Genomic DNA, 25,826 nt, shown 5'->3' with positions numbered 1-25,826 from the left:
TGAATTCTTGAATAATGCGCATGAATGAATCGTATGAAATAGTACCACGACTGTTTTTAACAAAGTCAAGAGTTGATTTGACATGCTGGACCTGATCATTCAATACTAGCGACACCATATACAAATATACAACCCATTTTATTTGTTTTTATTGTGTAAAAGTCTTTAAAAAGATTCCCTTTGTTTACCGTAACGTCACATTCTCCCAAAACACAATCATCTCTCGTCATGAAATGACAGGACTAAAATAAAAGTGACAAAACTAAGACATGAAATGGACAGATGCGTGAAGTCTTGCGTCCTCAAAAGAATCGGACGACTGGTTTGCAGTCTGTTATTATTATTATTCAGCAGTTCTCTGGAGTCACACTCGACTTTGTGCGACTGACCTTCACAGGCACCCGGAAACACCAAGAAGGATCGTCCGATGAGAAAGCGTCTAATCCATCTAAAAGGCACGGCGGTCTCTGTCTGCGCTCTCTCGACTCGAGTTTGATCTTCTCTCTGCAGCAGCGCGGCCGATCCGACGGGACACGGGCGTTTGCTTTAGGAGTAGACTCTCCGCTTGTCGTCGAACAGCCGTCGGAGGGTGTAGACCTGAGTGAGCCCCACGCTCAGCATGACCAGCATGTTGACACAGGACCAGAAGGAGACCCGCCACAGGTTGTCCTCCAGCAGGTTTCGGTCGCGAGCCTCGAACGCCCGCAGGACCGTCTGCATCTGACGACTGCGCTCCAGCCGCCGGTGAACCGTCTCCATCGACTCCTGCCGCAGAAGAGGTGAGGAAAAACAAAACATCTTCAACTATTTATACTCTGGATTAAATATGGACTTTTTTGCCCCCCATAATTGTGAGTTATAAACTTACAATTCTGAGAAAGTCACAACTGTGAGTAAAAAGTCTCAATTGTGAGATATAAACTCGCAATTCAGATTTTTAACAAATGTTAAGTCAATTATAAATGTCAGCTCACAATTCTGACATTCTTGCAATTGCAAGTTTTGCGGGTCATATTTCACCCAGATTTAATATATATATATATATATATCTTTTTTTTTTTTTTTTTTTTTTTTAAGTCAGTGCTGTAATTGTTAAACTAAAACTTAAAATTTGTTTACGGTAATTTAAATAAAGCTGAAAATATAAATATTTAAGGGGAACTTAAAACTATAGAACTTAAAATTAGAAATGTTTTTTATTAAAATGATTAAAACAAGCCGAAATTAAAATAAAACTAAACAGAAATATAAAGTAATACAAAGGACAGAAGCACATAACAAAATTACTAAACTGAAAATATATATATTTTTTTATTTTTGTATGAAAAATAAACATAAAAATGTATTCAAATATTAATAAGTAGTATAAAAGTGTGTAAATAATACTAAAATAACACTGTTTCAACTTAATAATGCCTATCTGGGCACCATTAAGTTGTTTCGCAACTTTCATTACATTTTAAATTGAATTAAACACTAATAATCATTGAGTTACGCCTCAAAAAGATGAGTCTACTGATCAAAAAAACATTTTCTCACTGACTAATTCATGTAAGGGCTTTAACAAAAATGCAGGGGTCACACTTGCCCAGGTGAAACTCCCAGGTGAAAAAATACGATAGTAATTTATTGTAAATACTATAGTGTTTTTGAACCACACTATAGTAAAGTACTTTAATTTGTTGTGGTAATTCAATAGTTGCTGTGGTAATATATCAACTATAGTAATATAAACAAATTACTCAATACTGTACTAAGTATTCTACAACTATATTATACTACAATACCCTACACTAAAGTGTACTACAGTATTTATTACAGGTGATCAGCTCACTAGCCTATAACTAATATTACAGTACGCTGTAGCATTAATTAACAAAGTGTTGTAAATACTATACAGTATACTACAATTTACTATAGTACGGTTCAAAAACACTATAGTATTTACTATAAATTACTATAGTATTTTTTCACCTGGGCTGTTAATGCATTACTATAAACATTCATTTTACTTAAACTAAGATGATTTGATGTTTCTAGATAGAGTAAAAATTATATTTAACCAAGAATAATCTGTATAAATCAACACTAAACAATCATGTGACACTGCACTCACCTTTATGTCATCCAGCTTGTACTCTAATAGGTTCTCTGGCTCTCCAAGCCCCGCCCACTCGTCGTCCCCTCCCGCGTCATTGGACGGGTTGTCCAGGATGACCTCGAAGAACACCATCTTCTCGGAGAACCTGCTGAAGGTGTTGTCGAAGCAGATCTGATAGTCTCCCGCCTCTGAGGGCTCCACCCTGAAAACAATGGACCAATCACAGGCGAGTAAACGACAGACCGCGGGAGCAACAGCCAATCATTCAGGCACGATGATAAACCTGTAATTATTACTGAGGGAAAATTCACACAGAACAAGATTTTGATTTTAAAAATGAGAGACGAAGGGCAGTGGAATGAAAAATAAGGTAAGTTGTTTTAGTTATAACGGTCCTGAGGCGCGTGTTTAAAAATAAAAAAGAGGGAAAAACAGTTGAGCGCGAAACACATTCTAACGTTAACTTTCAAAAAACGTACTGTGGGACGTCACTTAGTTTCCCGCCGGAACGCGCTCCCTCAGCTGGACTGAGTGGCAAAAGAACCTGCTGCATGACTGGATTTAATAGAGGAAACTGCGAAAACGCGAGTAAAACAAACGAATTACACTAAAGGTTGGACTCGAAAGTGTTTCTTACAACCTGTCAAAGAAACTTAATCAATGGATATTGGCATGCAGCCAGGAGTCATGTTTCCTGACATTTATATGTGCCTGATTTCGACGCCGGGGAAATACATAAAGCAAATCTGCCTGTGAATATTTTATATAACTACAATATAGGTAGGTTTAAATCCGAGTAATCACTTATATGTTATATATATCGTATCGTCCAGCCCTAAAACTTTAGTTTTTGTCAGTGTTTATTTAAAAACAGCCAATTATGCAGAATATAAGATGGTAAATAATTAATTGATGATTTGTCATCACAATATACAACAATACAATGTATACGGTATGATTTTACCTCAAAATCCAACATTGACACAAAATGATAACTGCAAATACATGTTTCTATTACCTGGGGTCCAGTTGTTTATGTGAATTGCAGCAATACATTTGCTGCTTTTTTCTGAAGCTTTCGGCAGTCTTTAAATATATAACTCAGGTTTTGTGTCAAAGCTATTTGTACAGTCAATCGCAAAGCTCTTTCCCGTTTTGGATGTGTTTTGTGTGTTTTTCGCGGCATTCATGCTTTAAACAGTCTTTGTGCCACTCAGAGGGCGTGACCGCAGTCGTAACGGTCGACAGTGGCGTCACGTGCATACCCTCTATACCATAGCTAATTACCATATTCATGTACTAAAATAAAAGTAGACGGGAGATGTGAGCACTCACATATGAACGCCGTCTGAACGACGAAACTCCGAGACCAAGTAGATCCCCTGAGGAGAAACGATGGAGAAATCCACATCCATACCTGCTCCAGCGATCACCTGCAGGAAAATAGCGATATATCTTCCTTTATAACCACTCAGAACAACATCCTAGCAGAGTTTTCCGGGTAAACATCATTGTCTTATTGATATAAAGTCTGTTTGAACATCACGGATCTGAAGCAGGATATCGCGATAAACAAACATCTCACACCCACTTAACTGACATAGGATGTAGTTTAACTGGTAAAATCATATGAAACCATCACTGATTAGATAAATTAAGTTTAAAATCTATATGTTTATATATCGTTAGCGAATTCTGCTAAAATGTTATAAATAAAAATAATGTTTTTGTGCTCACATTTAGAGAACATTGCGTTCTTTTAACGTTACTGGAAGAACGTTTGCTCATAACCTTGAGAGAACCTTTCCAGAACGCTCTGATATATTCTTAGTTCATACCTGGTACTCGATCTCGATGCTGCCGTTCTGAATGGCGCTCTGGTAGAAACACTCTTTGCTGGCAGCTGGCAGCAGAAACGTGAACTCGCTGTCCGTGGGGCTGAACGCGTTCACCGCGCCGATAAACACCGCGAGAAGAGGCACGCACATCCTCCGCACATCATCCATGCTGTTTATCAAAGAAAGAGCCTTTAAAACGGTGTTTGTATACGGGAAAACCAGTTCAAAACCCTCCGTCCAGCGACGGATGTGTTCCGCTTCCGTAGCTCAAGTTTTGCTGCGGCGCTCAGCCAATCAGAGCACACCGAGTGTACGCGCTGCAGCCAATCAGTGCGCAAGGACTCGCGTTTTACACATGCGGCGTAAAACCATGACAGCGAAACTTTTTATAGATTCAAATGAATCATAAATCAATTATAGATAAGATAAACGTTATAAACCCGTGTAATATAAAAATACATGAGGTATAATACAGGATGCAATTAGGCTTCTTATATTCACACTTCAAACTCATGTACGTGTTTGCGATCAGATGCACTGATATGATCTCCTGCCACTAGATGGCAGCACAGTCAAATCATTCTGAGCTGTTGTTCTGCTGCTAAAAGAGACGCTTTAGATAAATCCGAGTTGACCAGTAGGGTGGAAAATAAGAAATGACTGACAATTACTTGGTTTTAATATTATTAGTCATAGTATTAGTGGTTTTGGATAAATCAAGCATCAGTATTACTATTGCTCAACCTCTGGGCTAGTGGTTATTATGTTATCCACATAAAAGCTTCAGCTGCCAATAAAGTTGGTGGAAGCAACTGTACAATGCACAGAAGCTGTAAAATAAACCTGAGAAATGTCAGAGTGAAATTAATGAAACTGAGAGCTGAACTTTGAGCACACAAAGTGAGAGTCTGAAAATACTGACTGAAAACTGATGAGAGATCAGGCGTTTGTCCAGTTTCATGAGGGCAGGTGCATGAGAGAGTGTGTTCAGAAATGATTCAGGGTCAGTGCAACAGCTTGAGAGAGAGAGCAACTGTTTCCTGTCTCAATGCATCCTTACATCTGAGCTGCCTCTGCACCGGAACTCTCAGCTGTGTGTGTGTGTGTGTGTGTGTGTGTGTGTGCACTAGTCTCTAGGTCATCAGATAAACAAGTGCGCCTGTGGTCACCTTATTTGTGTCTGCTTTTTCCGGATTGTCTTTACATTTGTGCATATCTTTATGCATCAGCTTCACCTTCTACCTATGCATGCACAGAAAGCAGTGAGATATTAGGACTGCAGTGAGGAAACTTCACAAAGACAAACTCAAAATTTCATCATGTATTTAGAGAAATGAAATTACATAACCTCAGCTTACTTCCTGTTTGGTACATTAGCAGCCGTCATTGGATATTATGAATAAGATTACTTTTAAATAACAATATTAAAAAGTTATTTTTATTTAATGCATATACTGTTTAAATTAAATAAATTAACATTTTTTAAAGTAGGATATTGTTACTTTTTAAGTAACACTTAAAAGTTACTTTTTATTTAATAAGTAGGCCATTGTTACTTTTTAAGTAACAATAATAAAAAAGTTACTTTTTTCATAGTAGAAAATTGTTACATTCTGAGTAACAGTTAAAAGGTACTTTTTATTTAATAAGTAGGCCATTGTTACTTAAGTAGCAATAATAAAAAGTTACTTTTTATGAAATTAGCACTATATTGTTACTTTTAAGTAACAATAAGATATATATATATATATTTAAATTTAAAAAATCTCAAGTAAAATCACATATTGTGATTTTTAAGGAAAAAAATAAATAAATAAGACATTGTTACTTTTTAAGAAGCAATAATTAAATGTTAATTAGCATGATATTAAAACTATATATATATATATATATATATATATATATATAGTTTAAAATTAAATTAACTTTTTATCAAAAAGGATATTGGTGCTTAAGTAACAATTAAAAGTTACTTTTAAGTTACTTTTTTAAATAAGTAGAAAACTGTTACATTCTGAGTAACAGTTAAAAGGTACTTTTTATTCAAGTAGGACATTGTTAATTTTTAAGTAGCAATAATAAAATGTTACTTTTTATGAAATTAGCCTGATATTGTTACTTTTAAGTAACAATAATAAAAAAAATATTTTTAAAAAATATTTATATATATTTAAAATTAAATCAACTTTTTGTCAAGTAGGATATAGGTACTTTTAAGTAACAAATAAAAGTTACTTTTAAGTTACTTTTTCATAAGTAGGATATTGGTACTTTAACAATAAGTTACTTTTTTAAATTAGTAGAACACTGTTACATTCAGAGTAACAGTTAAAAGGTACTTTTTATTCAAGTAGGACATTGTTACTTTTTAAGTAGCAATAATAAAATGTTACTTTTTATTCATTAAGCAGGATTTTGTCACGCTATTCATATTGCAAAAAAAAGTTGAGCAATGTAAATAGAGAACAACAACAAAGTGGTTTCAGAAGACGTACGTATGGAGTGACAGCTAGATTTATGATCATACAGCCAAAACTTCCTCATTTTAGTTTCTATCCCTTACTGAACCCCTCCCTTGCACACTCTCTCTCTTTGTGAGACACACACCCTTCCGACAGCAGTAGTGGGCGGTCATCTCTCTCTCTCTCTCTCTCTCTCTCTGTGAAACACACACCCTTCACTCTCATGAGGTTTAAGGTCAGATGATGTCGACTTGCTCTCGAGAGAGACTGAAGCTCAGATGATGGTTTATGGTCGTGTGTTTGCTGTGCTTATGGTGAGGATGCTGTAAACTCGTTAGATCAGTTCTCGTGACGTGCAGCATGACGGACGCAGGTGAGAGCGTGAATAAAGACGCAAAGGAGCCCTGTCCTCAGGTGTTCGTGGTGGACAGCCAGGCGTTCCCGCGCCAGGTGCCCATCAGGCTGGACGTCCCGCGGCTCACCTTAGTCTACCTGCTGCTGGCCGTGGCCCTGCTGGGCGTCTTCATCGAAGCTGGATTCATCTGTCATCTCTACAGCAAACAAGTGGTGAGTCCTCATGCTTGTGTGTTTTCATACAGTTATTAGTTATATGTCTTTGGTCATATAGTTTACTTAGTTATGCTTCATTTTAGACTAGTTTTTGAAAGTTTTTACTTTATTGGATTGGTATGAAACCTGAACAATACTGACATGAGAAAAGGCCTTAAGGGTATTTAAAAAATGGTTAAACTTGTGATATTTGTGGTCAAAAACAGCTGCCATAGGAAATGAATGGTAAAAACATACAGAGATTTTTTTGGGGGGGTTTACAATTTACAAATCAGCCATGATAAAGTCTAAATATATATCCAAATGCAAAACCTAATAAAACAAAAAATAAGCAATTAAACTATAGGTAAATTCATTCAAAACACAATTTAACACTGATCTCAAGAGCCCTATGTGAGAAATAACAACAGGGTTAAAACATCCTAATGCAGACATCTGGAGTTAAGAGACTATGTGAAGCTCAAGATGCTCTTCAAATCATCTCAGATCCTGCAGGAGATCATGATCGCCAGGTTTAGTTTGTACACATTCAGTTGTTGTTCTGAGAATATTTGTTACTAGAAACATTTATTAAATTCATTTTCACTAGCGCTCTCAGACCTACTGTACATCTGAAAGGAAAGGTATATTTTAGGGTGCTGCTTCCTAATCACTATTTAGCCTCTCATTGGTCCTGCGGTGTGCAGTTTTTCCACGTATTGCGTTAATATGAGCTGATGAAACTTGCATGTGCAATATTTACTCAAGAAATTCTGTACGTGTCATGGCATCATCAGTGTAGGTCAGATGACCAGATTCCCCCTTCTACCCCTGTGCTGACATCACTTCCTCTAATGCTGTCGGGAATAGGTTTGCTTGAGATATGTCTGGCCTGAAATTTAGGGGGAAACAGTTCTCTGTTCTCGCAGTGGATCAGACACCTTCGAGATCATATCGCGGGATTCACGCTCATGCGCTGTTACTGATAAACTGACAAATTTAAGTTCTGTTGCTTTTATATGAAAATAAATATGTCGAACAAAACACCCAAAGTACTAAAATTTTTACTTTAATAAAGACTATTTTAGATCAATCCCACAGAGAGATCGCACCTTCGGAGAATTAGGGAATATTCACACCTCAATTACTTACTGAATAAATCCCTTGATGCGCAACAAAAGACTCTTTGCCTCAGCAGAGGCTGTGATTGGATAACTGGACTAACTAGTGGACCAATCACATCGCAGCATCTCAAACGTTGGTTTGGTGGTTCTGAAACGGAACCAGAATCAGAATGATTTGGTTTAATTCCCTCCAGAAGCGTCTCACACGATTGTGTTCCCAAACACCAGCATCCGAACGCATGAGATCACATGACAGCGTTTATTGTGTTTCGTCTGACGCTCTAAGACCAACTCATTTATGATGGAGGAGCATTTTTATTACTGATATTTTGCACCAATTTCGCAGGAAGTGACAGTTTGAACACATGGGACGGAAACGCGGCTTTATTCGCAAGTGTTGTTTGCGATATTCCAATTTTGCGCACAAGTTAAATTTGTGTCATAGCTACTGACCTCTGCCCTCTTTTGTTCTAGTGTCATTAATAACTGGCTGAGGTGTTGTGTTTGGTGATGGTGTAGGTTTGAACCTTTGGTAACTAGCCCAGATTGCTAACCACGAGGTCACACAACCCCCGCAGTACATTGCTCATAGTTTTGGATTACTGTGTTGATTTCCTGTAAACATATATATTGGTTTGCGCACTTAGTTTCAGGGTCTGAGAGCAAACACATTTATCAGATTCACATTATACAAACATTTTTGCCTGTTGCAACCATAACCACAGTATAATCATGCATGGGGAAATCTTAATAAAAAGTCATAATTATGACATATCAAGTCAAAATCACGATTATGAGATAATTATGTCGTAATAATGAGGAGAAAGTCACAATTATGACAGACTAAGTCGTGAGCATCATCAAATCATATTGTTGTGTAACTCTAGCCACATGACCAAATTAATCTTAATGGTTATGAGTATGTGTCTGTCTGTCTGAGGCTTTAATTTCCAAGTAAATTCACATCTGAAATGCCAGAATGTTGTCAAATATTTTCTCTTTTCCCCAGATTTCTCCAGATATCCAGAAAGTGGAATATATAAAAGTAAGTTTATCTTTACTCAGGTATGTGTGAGTATTTAAACGTGTCTTTGATGATCTTATTAATTCTGCTGTAAATATTTATCTGCAGGGAGAGAAGGACTCAGTTCCCAGTGAACATGGTTGGTAAACACACACACACACACACAGGTTTGAAATACTGATATTCAACATGTGTTTATTGTTTATCCTGCTTGTTTTACAGATTTTAATGAAATTGTACCTGGAAAAAAACCCAAAGCTGAGAGCATACCTGCAGCCAAAGCTGATGACAAACCTGCAGCATTTCTGCAAAGTACGAAGAGCCGTCCACACACACACACACACACATACACACATGGTTATTCAGCTATCTGAATGAATGAGGACACTGCATACACTTCTTTTGATTTTATATACAGTACAGCTAGTTATAAAAACTGCAATCCCTAACAGAAAACAAAAAAACAACAACTTTATAACATTTTTACAAATGGGGACATGCCCAAAATGAGGTTTTGTCTGGTTTAGCACACTTCTGGGTACACATTTGTCTCCAAAAAGTGGTTAAGTAGAGAGAGACACAGAGTCTGTCCATTAATAACTTTAAATGCAATCTGCAAGCAATCACATCATTACCGCATGGCACAAGCTGATTGGCCTTTGCTGATCCTGCAGCCTATAAGATTGCTTGCTCAACTTTTAAACAGTCTGGTTCAGTGTTTCCTGTTCCTGCATGACATGTTTGTGTGTTTGTGTAGGCTCTTCGACCGAGTCTGCAAGCAACGGCGTCCTGCTCTGGAAGTCAGAAGGCTATCCAATGTTCCAGAAGGGTCTGGACTACAAGAACAACAGTCTGTACGTCCAGCAGGATGGTTACTATTACATCTTCTCCAAGATCTCCCACCTGGATAACTGTGAATTCTTCAAACATACAGTCATGCAGCGCTCGGACATCTACAACAACGAGCCCATCCTGCTGATGCAGAACTCCAGGTACTCCATCTCACATCAGAAATCACTGTAGATCACCTCTGTCAGCATTAAGGTCATGAATGTTTTCGCTGTAGGTACTGCAGCTCCAATAAACCCCAGGGGATGGGAAAGTGGGGCAACAGCTACCTGGGCGGCGTCTTCCACCTGAATAAAGGAGACAGTGTGTTTGTTACGGTCAATAACAGCTCGCTGGTGCAGAGTAATGGATTTGAGAACTTCTTTGGTGCCTTCATGATCTGAGCACTGACAAACTGCTGCCAGGAAATCACACATACACACACTCTTACACACCCAGGTTCTCATTCCAGTTTTTAAATATTATTTTTCTAAACACGTTTTGTTAATCTTTACAATATAGAATTTTACTATTTTTCTCCAGTGGTCGACCGATATATCACCAAAGCCATTGGTATTTTTTGTATATCAGCATCGGCTGATAATTTTTTCTGTTTGGCCGTCATGTCGGAAGCAGGACTTTTATTTTGAAAGTGCCTGACAAACAATTAGCAATTCGCAGCGCTCCCAATAGTGATAAAAAGCCAAACACTATAATTCTTTCTCATTTACCGTCTGTATTCAACAAGTACGCATTTATATCATGTAAACAAATCTTTGAATATCTAAAAAACATTTTGTCACAAACCTTGCAGACTTCGTCAAATCCAGCTGTTACATATCTGAAATGTGTAATAAAAACATGTACGCTGTGCGTAATAAATAGGAGAGTTCAGCTGTCACTAGCTATGTTTCCATCCACTTATTTTATGCACATTTTGAGATATCATAAATAATATGCAACATTAAAAAACGCTGGAAGATGCGCATAATGATACTAAATTTCTCCACCGATTGCCGATTATTCAGAGTGATATCTGCTGATACCGATAGTTTGGGGGTTCTGCATTTTATACCTTCTTTTAAATGAATGATAATTTTGGTAACACTTTATTTTATAGTGTTTAGTTACACATTACTAGATGTACTTGCTAAAGTAATAATTATGCAAGTAACTAACCCTAAACCAAACCATAACCCTAACTCTATAGTAAGTACATGTAGTTAATTAATAGTACTCAGTACTTATTTGAGTAATTACAATGTAACTACTATGGCACTTAAAATAAAGTGTAACTATATTTCTTAACTCTCTGAATGTTATTAATTCATATAATTACTATTAATATTGAACATCAAACTGGTTTCTTAGCTTTTTCTTTACACAAAGCTCAAGTGCAGTGCATTTTCTTGCCCTATTTTGATTGACAGGATATATCGGCTCTAACTATCAGCTGATTTTAAACTATCGGTTAGTCTGAAAATGTGCTTTTATCGGTTGATACCGATTATCGGTGTATATATGCAAAAATATATGCACTCAATTGAGGCGGGTACATGACATGTGCATAAACTACGATGGAAACACATTTACTGAATAAATCCCTCAAAACCTCACGTGACTTTGCCTCAGCAGAGGCTGGGATTGGATATCTGGACTAACCAGTGCACCAATCACATCGCAGCATCTCAAATGTTGGTTCTGGTCTGTCATCAGAATGATTTGGTTTAATTCCCTCCAGAAGCGTCTCACGATTGTGTTCCCAAACACCAGCATCCGAACGCAAGATCACATGACAGCGTTTATTGTGTTTCGTCTGACGCTCTGAGACAAACTCATTTATGATGGAGGAGAAAAGTTACATTTTTATTACTGATATTTTGCACCGGTTTCACAGGAAGTGACGAATTTGTTCTCTTGAACACATGGGATGGAAGCGCTTCTTTATTCGCAAATGTTTTCTGCAATATTCGAAAGTTAAATTCACAACTTTTAGTCTAAACGGCTACTGTAGACGCACGTCAACATACTTTAAACCCTCGATTTCAAACTATGCTGCACTATATATTTTTATATATATATATATATATATATATTTACAATTTCTTTATTTGTGAAAATAGGACTACAAAATCAAGAAGTTACTGTCTAAAGTATAATGCAAGTCTGTTTATTTTACAGATTTATGTTTTAATTCATTTTAGCTAATTATTTATTTGTAATTTATTAAATATTAAGTAAAATAAATAAAAAATTATAAATATATCGGCCATCAGCCACCCTGGTTCTCTAAGATATCAGCATCTGCCATCAAAAAATTAGTATCGGTCGACCACTAGTTTTTCTGTTGTTGTTGTTGTTGTTTTTTTTTTTTTTTTTTTTTTTTTTTTTTTTTTCTACAGATATTTAAATATATTTAGTGTGTATTGCTGAAAAGTGACCCATTAGATGTTATTTCTCTGTAAATGTAAAATAACATTCTGGTTTGTGTGCTAAAGGCCCATTCTCAGGAGACGGTGCCATTTAAAACAATAAATAAAATAAAATATATATATATATATATATATATATATATATATATATATATATATATATACCCCCAATTGGCTGGTTTTTAAGGCTGGTTCACAACAAGAATGCTAACTATAATGCTGTGTTCACACCAAACGCGAATAGAGCGTCTGGCGCAAATGATTTCAATGTTAAGTCAATGTAAAGACGCATTTACGCGCGTCTGGAGGTCTTGCGGCGCGAATGAGGCGTTTAGCGCGGCGCGGAAGACGCGAATTCGGCTCATTCGTTACGCGCGAATGGTGCTTTTTGTGCATTTAGCGTTTGACGCGAATTCGCGTCTGACGCCCGAGTTGAAAAATTTGAACTTTGGCGTAAATTCGCGCCGCGTTAACCAATCAGGAGCCTGCTTGCTGCTGTGGCGGCAGGCCCGCCCGGAGTCACTCATTCAAAATGGAGGAACGACTGATATTATCAGGGAGCAGTCACCCAGAGATTTATGACACAAGTTCATACTTCAGACAGGAATAAAAAGGACCTCGCTTGGAAGAGTGTCGGTGAGGAGATTGGGCTCGTACACGTTTATCGACCCACGGCCTTCCCGCGACGCTGACCCCTACGCCGCTGTTCTGCTCTCCAGAGCAAATACAAAGCGATAGCTCTCTCGATGAACGCACGATCAACATCAGCCATCTTGCAAACAGACAACCGCCTAGCACTTGCCCCTCCCACAAGAAGCGGATTTCGCCTCGGACGCGCGTCAATTTCGCTTCAAACGCTTGTTTTTTACGCGCGTCTATTTCGCTCTAGACGCGCGAATGCATTCAAAATGTTCAAGCGGCAAACTAGACGCGGTAGACGCGAATTTGACGCTCTATTCGCGTTTGGTGTGAACGCAGCTTAATAATAACTATATTAGCGTCACACAATATCGCTGTTTATTATAAGCGCTTGTTTGTCAGTTTAAATGCTCGGGCTCTTTAAAGCAGGATAGTTACAGTTTTCATCCTTGGTGTGAACAGGCCATTAAACTATACCCACAGTACAGCACAAAAGCAGTCAGGCAGGTGTGTACCATTTAAATAAGTAACTAAATACAATGTGGATCGATCAGAATTAATCATAGATTATTGAAAACTTTGAGAAAAATATTTACAACCTGTTTCAAAAACCGTGTTACATTCAAATGTTTCATGGTTGATCGTTAAGATTAAGAGCAGCAATGTCTTCACTAGCAATTACTGTTTTGCCAAACCACTTTGTTATTCATGTGGTTTATTCCAAGAACAGCTTTTTTTTTTCTTCTGTAAACTGACTGAACTATGTGGTCAAAAAGATTTATGATATTGCTCTATCAAATATGATCAAAGCATCGGTTTACACGGGGGAGTTTAAGGATAACAGAGTTGAACAGAAAGTGATGTTCTGCATTTGCACTGAAAAGAGAAGCAATATGAAGTTATTCATATTATATAACCCTTAAAGATGTAATGCTGACATGTGGGCATGCAAAATGGTGGGGAAGTTCAGTATGCTGTTAATTATATCAGTAGTACACACACCATTTCCTGAGAATGATCTGCTTTACTGTGTCAGCTCAGATTCATCTGGAGTCGTTTAAAAATGCTCGTTATCTGAGGTCAGAAGTCACTCCGGTGGCTTCAAATCTTGTCAGATGATTCAGATGCTTGTAAACACGATGTCTGCTGGATATCTTTTATCTATTATAAGCTCATATATATAATATGTATTGTGTTCAAACATCTGATAAACATGCGTTCTAAATCATGAACATCTTAAACTTGTCTCTTTATCATCTGACAGGAAACATCATATTGCATATGAGCAAACACTCTTGCAGATTTAAATGCAGACATCAAATAGATGTGATGTACGTGTGCGATCCGGGTAGATGCTCTGAGATGGTTTGATCATTACTCTCACCTTCAGCTGACCCATATTTACCATGACGTTTTATATTTTGGGGCAGAAACGTACTTTACTCAAGTACATGAACGCAGACATTTCTCGCTACGCAAACTCGATTTAATGCATCGTTCCATTCTGAAATGTTGTAGTTTAAGGTTTTTTCTTTCAGGTCAGCTACAGTCATGACAGGAGCATCTTGCTGAGCAAGTTAGTTAGTGCCCCACTTCAGTACTGAGGTTTGTTAACGCCATAGTAAATGCCCGTTGACACCAAGAACGATGACTATATCACCGTCCACACGCTAGATCATTCTGTTAATTATAAGTGCGCACAGTCGTTTTGTCGCCTGTCGCTTTAAATGCACAATCTCTTTATAGCAGGATGGATTCTGATTGGCTGTCGATGTTTTTATCGCTCACCAACTCGACAAAATCACTCTGAATGTGATTCCAACCTTATTGTTATAGTTGTGCTGTGGACTTTGATATTCCTTTATGTTTAGAGCGGTTCTTAAAGGGTTAGTTCATCCAAAAATGAAAATAATGTCATTTATTACTCACCCTCATGTCGTTCCACACCCGTAAGACCTTCGTTAATCTTCTGAACACAATTTAAGATATTTTTGTTACGGGTCTTACGGTTTGTTACAGGTCTTACGGGTGTGCAACGGCAAGAGGGTGAGTAATAAGTGACATTATTTTCATTTTTGGCTGAACTAACCCTTTAAAACTATTGTTATAGCTATCGTCTTTGGGGTGAACGGGCCTCCAGAACACGTTTACTTGAATCAATCAAACATTCACGTAGTGTTCTTGCGTAGAGTGGGGGTGTGGTATTGTGTTTGTTGTTATTTATAAAGTACTGTATGTGTCAGTCGAGCATTGTAATTATTGACTGGAATGTGCATTTATTGAATTGTCATCATCATAATAAAATGCTGAAATCTCAGAGTCTTTTCTAGCGAGTCACTCGAGTCAGGTTGTCACAATGTTTCTTATCTACCTTGTTTTCTCTTTCTCGTTTTCAACCTCAACCTGCTGAATGCAGCCTGCACATCAAACCCACACCGAGCACAATAGAGAGAGAGAGAGAGGGAGGTGGAGGGAAACGGAGATAAGCAGGGAGATACTGTGGAGGATGTGGTGAAGTGAGGTGGAAAAAGACCGAAAGTGGACCGCGCACAGGAACAGTTTTTTGGGGGGGGAGGGGGTTGCATTTTCCTGAGTCAGCGCATTTCTGCATTCACGGCGGAAGTTTCCAAAAAACCTGCTGTCACCACAAACAAACAAACAGCTAGTTATCTTTCTATCTTGAGAAAGACAGCGTTTTACTCGCCTGTGTGTCCAACTGGGTTTGTTAATTTGACGTCCTGATTATGTTCCTCAGTACACTGTAATCCACTGATCACATCCAGACATCCCATTTGAAAGTCCAGTAGAAGGAAAGTAAGTTCTCTCTGCGGCCATTTCGGGTTTTCCCAACCTCGTCTGACTGAATGGGGAAATCCTGAAATCTCAATAACTTCTTGCCGCACTCACAGTTAAATAGCATATTTCAAATCAGATTTGAACTGTCCCACAAATGTTGTTTCTCATGCTCAAATAGCATTAAAAAATTAAAAGCTTAAAGCTTATATTTAAGATTCGATGCATGTGCAGACCTAAGAGTGCATCTCAGGACACTGATACACTGATCTGAAATTGCATACTTCCCTACAGAGTAATATGTCTGATTCATAGTATTCAAAAAACAGTAGCTGAAAAGGCCAGTGAGATTCTGAAATGCACATTCGATGGACAATTTACTTTTGTTTTGTCACACTTATAAACATTTAGTCGTTTGAGTCATCATGTGCAAAGTGATCCATTTAATTATCAACATCTGTGGGTGTGTAACTACATTTACAAGAAATAGAGTTGTGATGTCCTGTAAAGAGTTGGGCAGTTGCGCTTACAACAGTACTCCAACAGAGTAGTATGTCCGATTCATAGTATTTGAATAGCAGAAGGTGAAAAGACGGGTGAGATTCTGAAATGCACATTCGATGGACACTTTACTATCCCAGGACACGGGTGGGGATTTGTGAATGGCAGTGAACTGATGCTGGTAGGTCACATGATCAGTGTTGGGGGTAACTCATTAAGGCCCCGGTATACTTCAAACGAAATCGTAGGACGAACTGATGTGACGTCATTTCGAACAAAATCGGGCCAAAACGAAGTTTGTTTTGTGTTCTTTTTGGAAGTTTGAAATGGCTTGCCAAAGCAAACTTTCAGGAAAAGTTAGTTCCAGCTGCAAAACACCTTCGTACTACCATTGGTCCGTGACGATAACGTAACAGGAGGTGTGCGCCGAGGCTCCGCCTTCACTCGCGTGGGACGCGGCTTTGACTCATTTCGTGTGTTTGAGTTCGTCGAGGTTAGAGTTCCGCGGGTGAAAACATGAACACACTGAATAGCTGCTTTATAGTAAAAAATTAAGTTGTGCTTCTGATAAAATGAGGCACTGACACTGTTTTTCATGTTTGATACTGTAAAGCTGCTTGATTTTAAGCAATCTATTGAATAAAGTGCTATGAAGACGTGACGTGACTGGAGTGCTAATTTGCAGAGCTCGTGCTAACATACCCATGTTATGATCAGACGCTTTTCTTATGCTTTATATAATAAATGCTTGCTGTTTTCTCATTTTTGTTGTGTTTATTTTGTTACTGAGAAGAAAGTGTACGGCACATATTTACATATTCATCTAACCGTCGCTCTCAGCAGTGTGGGCGGCGTCACATGTTCGTTTACAGTATATCGCTGCTCACGTGAACTTCGTTTTACCCCTAAACAAAGAACGAAAAAGAACTTCATTTGAAGTATACCGGGGCCTTTACAGGTGACTTGAGTTATGTAATCAGATTACTTTTTCAAGTAACAAAACTATTGCAGTACTTTTTCAATTTACAACAAAATATCGAAGTTACTTTTTCACATATACTGACCGACAGCTTTCTTGTCTCCATGTTGAGAGAAATAAAGGTCAAAGGTGTTGTGTCGCTGTGTAAACATGATATTGTAGTTCTAGACTAAATGTGAACATGCATTTACTCATCTCACAAAAACATTCCTCAAAATGATTAAAAATAGTGAAATGCAATCAGAATTTTATGCAAACCTGTAATAATTAACTACATTAAATTACACAAATATACCTTACACACAGTTATATGTATTTATTGTCATTTTATTAAACAATGTCTTTGCTGCTGACCTTCAATGATCTAACTCAACCAGATTAATATGCAAAAATTACTTTAGATTTAGAAATAAGAGTGTTGAACTTCCTTCTGTCTTCTTTAATCCAGAATGGCAGCACAGCTGAAAGGTTTGTTTGAGCAGCGCCCTCTACTGTACAGGTGTAAATATGCATTTCCTTCAGCCTGAGGCTTATTCATTTCACTTTTGTGTGAAAGGTCCTTAACATTTGCCAAAAATAGAACTTTTTTTGTTGTTGTTATTAAAAAAACAAACAAGCAAGTCCATTCCAGGTGAGAAAAAGTAACACAAAAGTAATGTATCACATTACTTTTTATAAAAAGTATCACAATTAGTTACTTTTTTAGGGAGTAACGGAATATTGTAATGCATTACTTTTAAAAGTAAAAGTACTCAGACAGTACGCAATTTCGAACGCACCATGATTGTTTCTATGGCAACTGGAGCTTTAACGGTGCAGTGATGTGATGACTTTACCAGTCTCACTAGATAAGACTCACTAGAGTCTTATCTAGTGAAACCATCACTCATTTTTGGAAACAAAATAAAACATATACAGTTGTATTTGTTGTGATGGTTTCTCTAGATAAGACTCTTATTCCTCGTCTGGTATCGTTTAAAGCTCTGTGAAGCTGCACTGAAACTGTAATTTTGACCTTCAACCGTCTGAAGACCATTGAAGTCCACTATATAAGGAGAAAAATCCTGGAATGTTTTCATCAAAAACCTTAATTTCTTTTCGACTGAAGAAATTATCGGGAAAAGTTTATTTAAAAGTGGACTAATCCTTTAATTTAGAAGGCAGGAATCAGTTATTGAACGAGTATTTTTTTCCCTCAGTACGACCACAACCAGTCCAGATATGTAACCAAACAGTTAGTTTCTGCAAATACAGTGGATAGTAACTAAATGTACACGGCTTGCAGATGTAAAAAGTGATGAGTTGATTCTCAGCGAGTCACACTTATAAACATTTGTGAGTCATCATGTGCATAATGATCCATTTAATTATCAACATATGTGGGTGTATAACTACATTTACAAGAAATAGAGTCGTGATGTCCTGTAAAACAGTTGTGACAATTGCACTTACATTTTAGAGAAGTAAAGACTAATACAATTCTGACCATATTTTGTATGCAAAAAATTTGTTACTTTTCACCGTATGCCATTATATTGTAGTAGATGTTTTACTACTGACAGATTCTCTTTTTTTTGGTGTCTCTTTAAAGAAATAATTAGTGATTTGTGTTTCTCCTTTTCTGCTGCCTTTGACATCACAGCTCAGAAGAGTCACAAGAAAATAGCAGAACGAGAAGTAGGAAAAGTATATTAGTGTGTATATAAATTGCACACATCAGCATAGATGGGGAAACATGAATGGTGTTTCACTGCTGTAGGGTTTCCTACCTCAGGTTAACAGACATGTGAATACAAACCTATGATGAAAGCAATTGAAACACTTCTTAAAGGATTAGTTCACTTTCAAATAAAATTTTCCTGATAATTTACTCACCCCCATGTCATCCAAGATGTTCATGTCTTTCTTTCTTCAGTCGAAAAGAAATTAAGGTTTTAAATTGGTCATTTTTGAAATGAAATTTTTTTTCCGTAAGTAGAATTGGGAAGGCGTAGGACATACAGTGTAAGCTTTTTGAAGAATACAGAAAGAGGAAGCACATGCAAGGCGATATTTTGTGTTCATAAAGCATATACAGTTGTATTTTTTTCGAAAATTACCGATATGTTCTCTAGATAAGACTCTTATTCCTCGTCTGGTATCGTTTAAAGCTCTTTGAAGCTGCACTGAAACTGTAATTTTGACCTTTAACCGTTTGGGCTCCATTGAAGTCCACTATATGGAAAATAATCCTGGAATGTTTTCATCAAAAACCTTAATTTCTTTTCGACTGAAGAAAGAAAGACATGAACATCTTGGATGACATGGGGGTGAGTAAATTATCAGGAAAATTTTATTTGAAAGTGAACTAATCCTTTAAAGCTGCAGTCTGTAACTTTTTTTTTTTTTTTTTTTTTTTTTAATGAAAAAATCTGTTTTTGAGCAAGTTCATAACCAGCCAGTGTTCAAAACGATCTCCTTACCTTAGTCCGATTCACAACGGTAAGCTTGTAATAATGATTTATAATAAAATCGGTACTGGTGGGTTTCCGCAGGAAATTCAAACATGCAGCCGTTCTTCTTTGCGTCATTATGTCTGTTTACATGAAGAACGAGTCCCAGCTATAGGCTATATCATGTGAGGATGCTGCAGGTGGCGAATCATTTATAGCCTTTTCTCACAGCTGGAATCATTAAACTTGTCATTTTGATGGCGGATTGTAATCCAGAAAGGTCCAAATGACAATCATCAGTGACAACTGGAGATTCAGCCTTAGTCAAAAGCAAAAGAGTTCAGACTGTGGAGTGGCTACAGAAATTGAAATCTACAGGTTACGCTAATAAACACTCAATACACATAGGGCCCTATTTTAACGATCTAAACGCAAAGTGCAAAGTGTCCAAATCCACTTTTGCTATTTTAACGACGGAAAAACGGTCCGTGCGCCGGGGCGCATTTTTGAAATGGGTTGTCCCTATTCTCTTAATGAGTAATGGGCGTAAAGTTCAATAAACCAATCAGAGTGTCATCTCCCATTCCCTTTAAGAGCGAGATGCGCTCGCGCCATGGCGGATTGCTATTTACATGGCGTACACGTGATGAGTCAGTTAATATATGTGTGTATTGGCACGATTGTTCAATTAATTAGCTAATTTCGTTCATCATTATAAGTAGTAATAGGCTGAAATGAAAATAGGTAGCCTAATTCTAATACACGCAATGACTATTCATCATTACATTTTTATATTTATGTAGCCTACACAATAATATTCTTTTACACTGTAATCCTTTTGTTTTTAATATTTGGCATGTTTGTGTGATGCGCATCCCCTGTAATAAGCAAAGTCAACGCGCACTGTGGACGCGCCCAGAGGCGCAGTTTCTACCAACGCGCTCTAACAAAAAAAATTTGCGCCATTGACTTTAGACCAGGTTTGAGTTGGTCTATGGTGCAGTCTATTTTCAGCTCCTTAAAATAGCAATGCGCCTGAACACACCTCTTTTTTAGACCAGCACGCCCATGGGCGCACTAACTGGCGCAAATGCATTTACTAATTTAAGGACGTGGCGCTGAACGGGAAAACGCGAACGGCGCCGGACGCAAACTAGCAAACACACTTGCGCTGCGCCTTGCGTCGCATTGTAGGGCCATTATAGGGCCCATAGTCACACAATGCTGATGTTGTTAACATTAACAATTTGAGAACAAAGTATAACAAGAATAATAATTTGCACGGTTTGACGTGATCCGAGCTAAACGATCGTTAATCACCATCAGCAGCACGATTTACTGTAGTGTTTTTTTTCCTCAGTTGGTCAGAACAAAAGTGGCAGACATCTTGTTCAGATGACATTTTTCTTATTTTGGTCATACTTCCAAAACCACAATCTGTATGTGATGACTGACAGCAATCATTAGATTCATCCGCACTGAGGAGCCGTGCCAATGCACAACCCACGTAAAGATGATAATTCCTCAAATAACTGCAATTGCGGGTTTCAAACAGAGACAAAACTTACGGACTGCAGCTTTAAAGGGATAGTTCACCCAAAAATAAAAAATCCTGGCATTATTTACTCACCCATCATTTACCAAACCTGTATGAGTTTCTTTCTTCAGTCAACGGGTGCCGTCTGGTTACCCCAACGTTCTTTAAAATATCGACTTTTGTGTTCAACAGAAGAAAGAAACTCATACAGGTTTGGAACAATGTGAGGGTGAGCAAATGATGACAGATCTGACTTCATCTGAGGGGAATGGTAACCCGAATCAGTTTGAGACACATTCATCTGCATCAACATGACCTCAGTGTGGCGCTTTAGTTCCTGTGTCTTATCAATAGAAGAACGCTTTGAAAACAACAACTCTATTAAGGCTTATGGAGTGAATCTAGCTTTAGAACAAGTGTAAGATCTAGACTCTTACACACTAAAAGCTCTTGTACCCTCATTATGTAGTTGTGGTGACATGGCATCTCTGTGTACATGACACACCTGGTGGTTTACAGCAGCCGCCGCTCTCACTGCACCTGTACAACAGGAAGCAGAACACTGAGTCACGTCCTCCAACAGCCCTGCTCTGCATCTGACATCAGACAGACAGGTAGATAGAGAGATAGACTACACACTGAGTCTGTCTGATATTGTTCTGTCTTGTAGAGAGTTTGATTTAGTGAGGTAGGAAGTGGTGAGAGAATGGAGAGAGAGAGAGAGATGGAGAACGAGAGTGAGAGACGGGGGCGGAGAGGGCCTTCGCTTCTGATTCAGCACTTTTCTGGCATCTTGGTGGAAGTTTCCTGAAACTTCATACGCAGTTGACTCGACCGAGACCATTTTCTCTTCTCGTTTCTTTCTGTTACTCAGAGAGAAAGAGCAAGATAGAGAGAGTTAAAGGGCATGAGAAAGAAAGAAAAACGGGCTGCTTGTTTCTTTCCAAACATCAGGCTGTTCCTCTAGAGAGAACAATATACCTGTCAAAACCCTGAACAATCCCTAAAAATGAGAGGGAATGAGATTCCAGTTTAAACATCGGATGCTGTTGATCCCTACAGTACCTGTTTTTACTGGTTCTAGACATAATCTCTCAATAGTTTGTTGAGGATGCTATCATGGCCATGATTTATTTATTTAGCAATAATTTGTTTATTTATTTACAGTAACAAACCTACCCACTAAGTGGGATAACTAATGGTTTTGCCTATTTTATGCAGTGAAATTAAAATAAAGACCTTAATCGCTTTTTGTTTTTTGATGGGATTTCCCCCTCCTATTAAACCAATATAGACTATATTGTCATATTACGTATTACAGTGCAATACCTTAAATAGGCACAATATACACAAATCAACTGATAGTGAAAGTGAAAGAGATGCTTGTTTTTCAATAAACGGCAGTATTCATGAAAACTGAAATTACAGCAGTAATGTGCACATCAGCAGAACTGAGAAGATAGAGTTGAGGTACTTTTGAATGAAACATTGAACTGAAACATGTGTTTGCTCTTTGACTTTGAATTGCTTTTACTTCAGTATTTTGCTAGTCAGCTCCTGATGCGATGTCTTTCACTGTACGCACGAAATCAAAGTGTCACGCTCTTTTACACTCAAACCGGCAAATGATCTGTCCCGAAATGACACCGATCGACAGAACAAGTTTATTTTTAGAATAAATTACAATTGCTCCAAAAGAGATAACAGCTCCACACACATCACGAGCCTTTCGCTCAGCAGGTGTTCGTTTCGGCGCCATTATAATTCAATGACTTAAAGTCAGTCAGCTGCAGAAACTTTGCATTTTTGTTTCCAATATTTGATACGGTGACAATGATTGGTTACAGTAAAGTTGAGTGACAATTCATCTATATCCAGTCTTGATTGGTGGACTGTTGATTATGGGATGTTACGGTTATGGAGGCCCCGCCTCAAAACCCGAGGCCTTAGGCAATTGCCTACTCTGCCTATAGGTAGCGCCAGTGTGTTGAGAAATCGAGGAATCAGGTCTCCTTTAGTGATCCAATTTGTTCAACGGACTTTTAATGGGTAGTATTTTTAGCACTATAATTCCTGCAGAATTACGTTATGATTTATATAGTTTAAAATGTGTTATAATGACCATTAATGTCTTTTAAATTACATGGTTCGGTAACACTTTATTTTAGTGTCATTGTTACATGTAGTTACTATAGTAATATCTATAAATTATGCATAATTACATGCAACTAACACCAAACCAAACCCTAATCCTAACCCTATAGTAAGTACATGTAGTTAATTAATATTACTCAATACTTAAATGTATAATTACAGTGTAACAAAGACACCTTAAAATAAAGTGTAACCCATGTTTTATATACTATAGTATACAACTGAAGATATAGGTTGTGAAATCAAGCATTTCTCGTTCTTACTGTTTTAGCGTATGTACTTGCATAGCATACCCGATAATTAATTTGTTAAAAAAATATTGTAGTATTACTATACCACATTGCTAGTATTGTGTAAAATTAATATTAAATTACTTTTACAGAACATATATTGCAGCAATTTTTTAATGCAATACATCGGCATTCATTTTATATTTCAAGCATGTTGTTTGTGCACTTATTGTATCATAATACAATAGTGAAATAGGTTATAATTAGTCAAGACATAACAACTTTTGATCAGGCATTACCGCCTGGGTCCTAAAGGAGACCGGATTAAATGGGGGGACTCGATTTCTCATGGCACTGGCGCTGGTTTGAGAACACAGTCAATGATGCATCAGTCTGAAGGTGCTGAAATACCAAGATTATGCTTCACTTCTCTACATCCATCAACAGGTGGCAGAAATGAACCACTGAACTTCCTTCATCAGAGACTCGATCTGCTCATATTCTCCGGATTTGTCATATTCAGTGACTCATGGTGACTTTAACATGCAGCAGAAAAGTTCAGCTGAATTGCAGCAGTCCATGTTAAGCACAAACTGTGCTGCTTCTTCTGCTCCGCTACACTTTCAAACCTGAGCATGAACGGAAGCATTCAATACTCCATGTATTTTACTGCATTTATGGCTTCTCTGGTTATGAGCATAATCACATTTGCAATCTCAGTGTTCTGCATGCATGAGCTCTGACTTGTGAATTTGTCTCATTATTACTGTGCATGTAAACAGAGACACTGCGTCACACATTAATTATACTGAAGTGGCATGAAAAGTGTACAGTCTGATGGGAACTGACTTGGCATGCCTCTCCTAACAGGAAGACTGTCGGTCGTGGTTAGAGATGAAGTCCGGCTCTTTCTCAATCTCTTTAGTCATTCATGGTCTGTCTCCTGCATTGTAATTCTTTCCAGAGAAACTGAGGAGGGGACTGACCACAGAGAGACAAGCGAATGGGAGAAATCAAAGTTCTGAAATCAAATCTGACAGATAAGAGGCGACTCCTCAACTTATTGCCCTTTACAGATGTTAGCTTGACCACTTTCTGTCAGATAGTGGCATTAGTTCCTGCGCGTTCTAGAAAACAGCTGTATGGAGGAGTCGCAAGTATGATGAAGTCCCGACTTCTAAATAAAAGAGCCAATCGCTGATTGGTAAAGTCATTGCGTGACTACAACTCCGGTTGCCATTGCCAGGTCCTGAGATTATGACTGCACATGGCATTGGCTACGATGGCGTGTTTGTTTAGGTTCGCATTTTGCCTCTTGACAAAAACCCAATAGGATTTTTCCATTGGCTTTTGGATTATTGAGGAAAATAAGCTCTGTGACCAACAAAAGTTTTACTCTTCACAATTGAACACAACATTTATGAATTTTGAAGGCATCAAGAGAAGCAAAAAGCTAAACGTAGGCTATAAATGAAATACACCACAGTCACATGACTTCAACATCACCATCTTTAAGCTTCAACAGTCTTTTTGTGTTTACTTCAAAACATTTTCCCTGAAAGTCAGAAAAGTTTGCAAAGACAGCTGTGAAAGCGACTAGAGAGTAGATGAGTTTCACTATGATGATGTTTAATGTCAACCTCTCTCGTGCCATTTAGACACTTGTTAACATCTGCCTTATTCAAGTAAAAGCTTTTAAAAAATCACAAGGGGTATTTACTGATGTAATATATGTCGTAGGGTGAAACGTGAAAATATCTTGAGCTTGTGTTCACCACAGCCCTTATTTCAGACATTTAACCAAAATCCCATTGAAAACACCCAGTGATTATGAGACCATGAAACCAGAAGTGCTAAAATGCAACTCGTTTCTGGGTTTTGGCCTACAAAAAGACATCATCCCTGCAGCGCTCTATAGAAACATTAGAAACAACATTTATGTGTCAGATTTTGTGAAATATACAGTACAGTCCAAAAGTTTGGAACCACTAAGATTTTAAGTTTTTAAAAGAAGTTTCGTCTGCTCACCAAGGCTACATTTATTTAATTAAAAATACAGTAAAAAACAGTAATATTGTGAAATATTATTACAATTTAAAATAACTGTTTTCTATTTGAATATATTTCACAAAGTAATTTATTCCTGTGATCAAAGCTGAATTTTCAGCATCGTTACTCCAGTCTTCAGTGTCACATGATCCTT

General features: G+C 37.7%; 2 protein-coding genes across 4 annotated transcripts; one reads left to right on the top strand and one right to left on the bottom strand.

Annotated features, from left to right (window-relative positions):
* Positions 1-119: 119 nt before the first annotated feature.
* On the bottom strand, positions 120-4,232 carry tmed1b (transmembrane p24 trafficking protein 1b). The gene is made up of 4 exons (XM_048195171.1): positions 3,940-4,232; positions 3,437-3,534; positions 2,117-2,303; positions 120-765 (listed from the first exon to the last, which is right to left on the bottom strand). The coding sequence occupies exons 1-4, from the start codon at positions 4,105-4,107 to the stop codon at positions 547-549; spliced, it is 672 nt and encodes a 223-aa protein (XP_048051128.1). The 5' UTR covers positions 4,108-4,232; the 3' UTR covers positions 120-546.
* LOC125271149 (tumor necrosis factor ligand superfamily member 14) lies at positions 2,370-12,860 on the top strand. Of its 3 annotated transcripts, XM_048195143.1 has the most exons (7): positions 2,370-2,471; positions 6,816-6,968; positions 9,084-9,119; positions 9,207-9,237; positions 9,321-9,410; positions 9,856-10,097; positions 10,169-12,860. In XM_048195143.1, exons 1-7 carry the CDS (start codon positions 2,460-2,462, stop codon positions 10,328-10,330), a joined length of 726 nt encoding a protein of 241 aa, XP_048051100.1. In that variant the 5' UTR covers positions 2,370-2,459; the 3' UTR covers positions 10,331-12,860. The 3 variants fall into 3 exon arrangements, with proteins under 3 accessions (XP_048051100.1, XP_048051098.1, XP_048051099.1); XM_048195141.1 differs by lacking the exon at positions 2,370-2,471 and having other exon boundaries at positions 6,200-6,968; XM_048195142.1 differs by lacking the exon at positions 2,370-2,471 and having other exon boundaries at positions 6,207-6,968; positions 9,856-10,090; positions 10,165-12,860.
* Positions 12,861-25,826: the final 12,966 nt, after the last annotated feature.

This window comes from Megalobrama amblycephala, linkage group LG7 (genome assembly GCF_018812025.1).
Source record: "Megalobrama amblycephala isolate DHTTF-2021 linkage group LG7, ASM1881202v1, whole genome shotgun sequence".
In the NCBI taxonomy this organism is placed as follows: domain Eukaryota; kingdom Metazoa; phylum Chordata; class Actinopteri; order Cypriniformes; family Xenocyprididae; genus Megalobrama; species Megalobrama amblycephala.
Note: the sequence above shows the minus strand (reverse complement) of the source record. Positions and strands in the feature narration are given on the sequence as shown.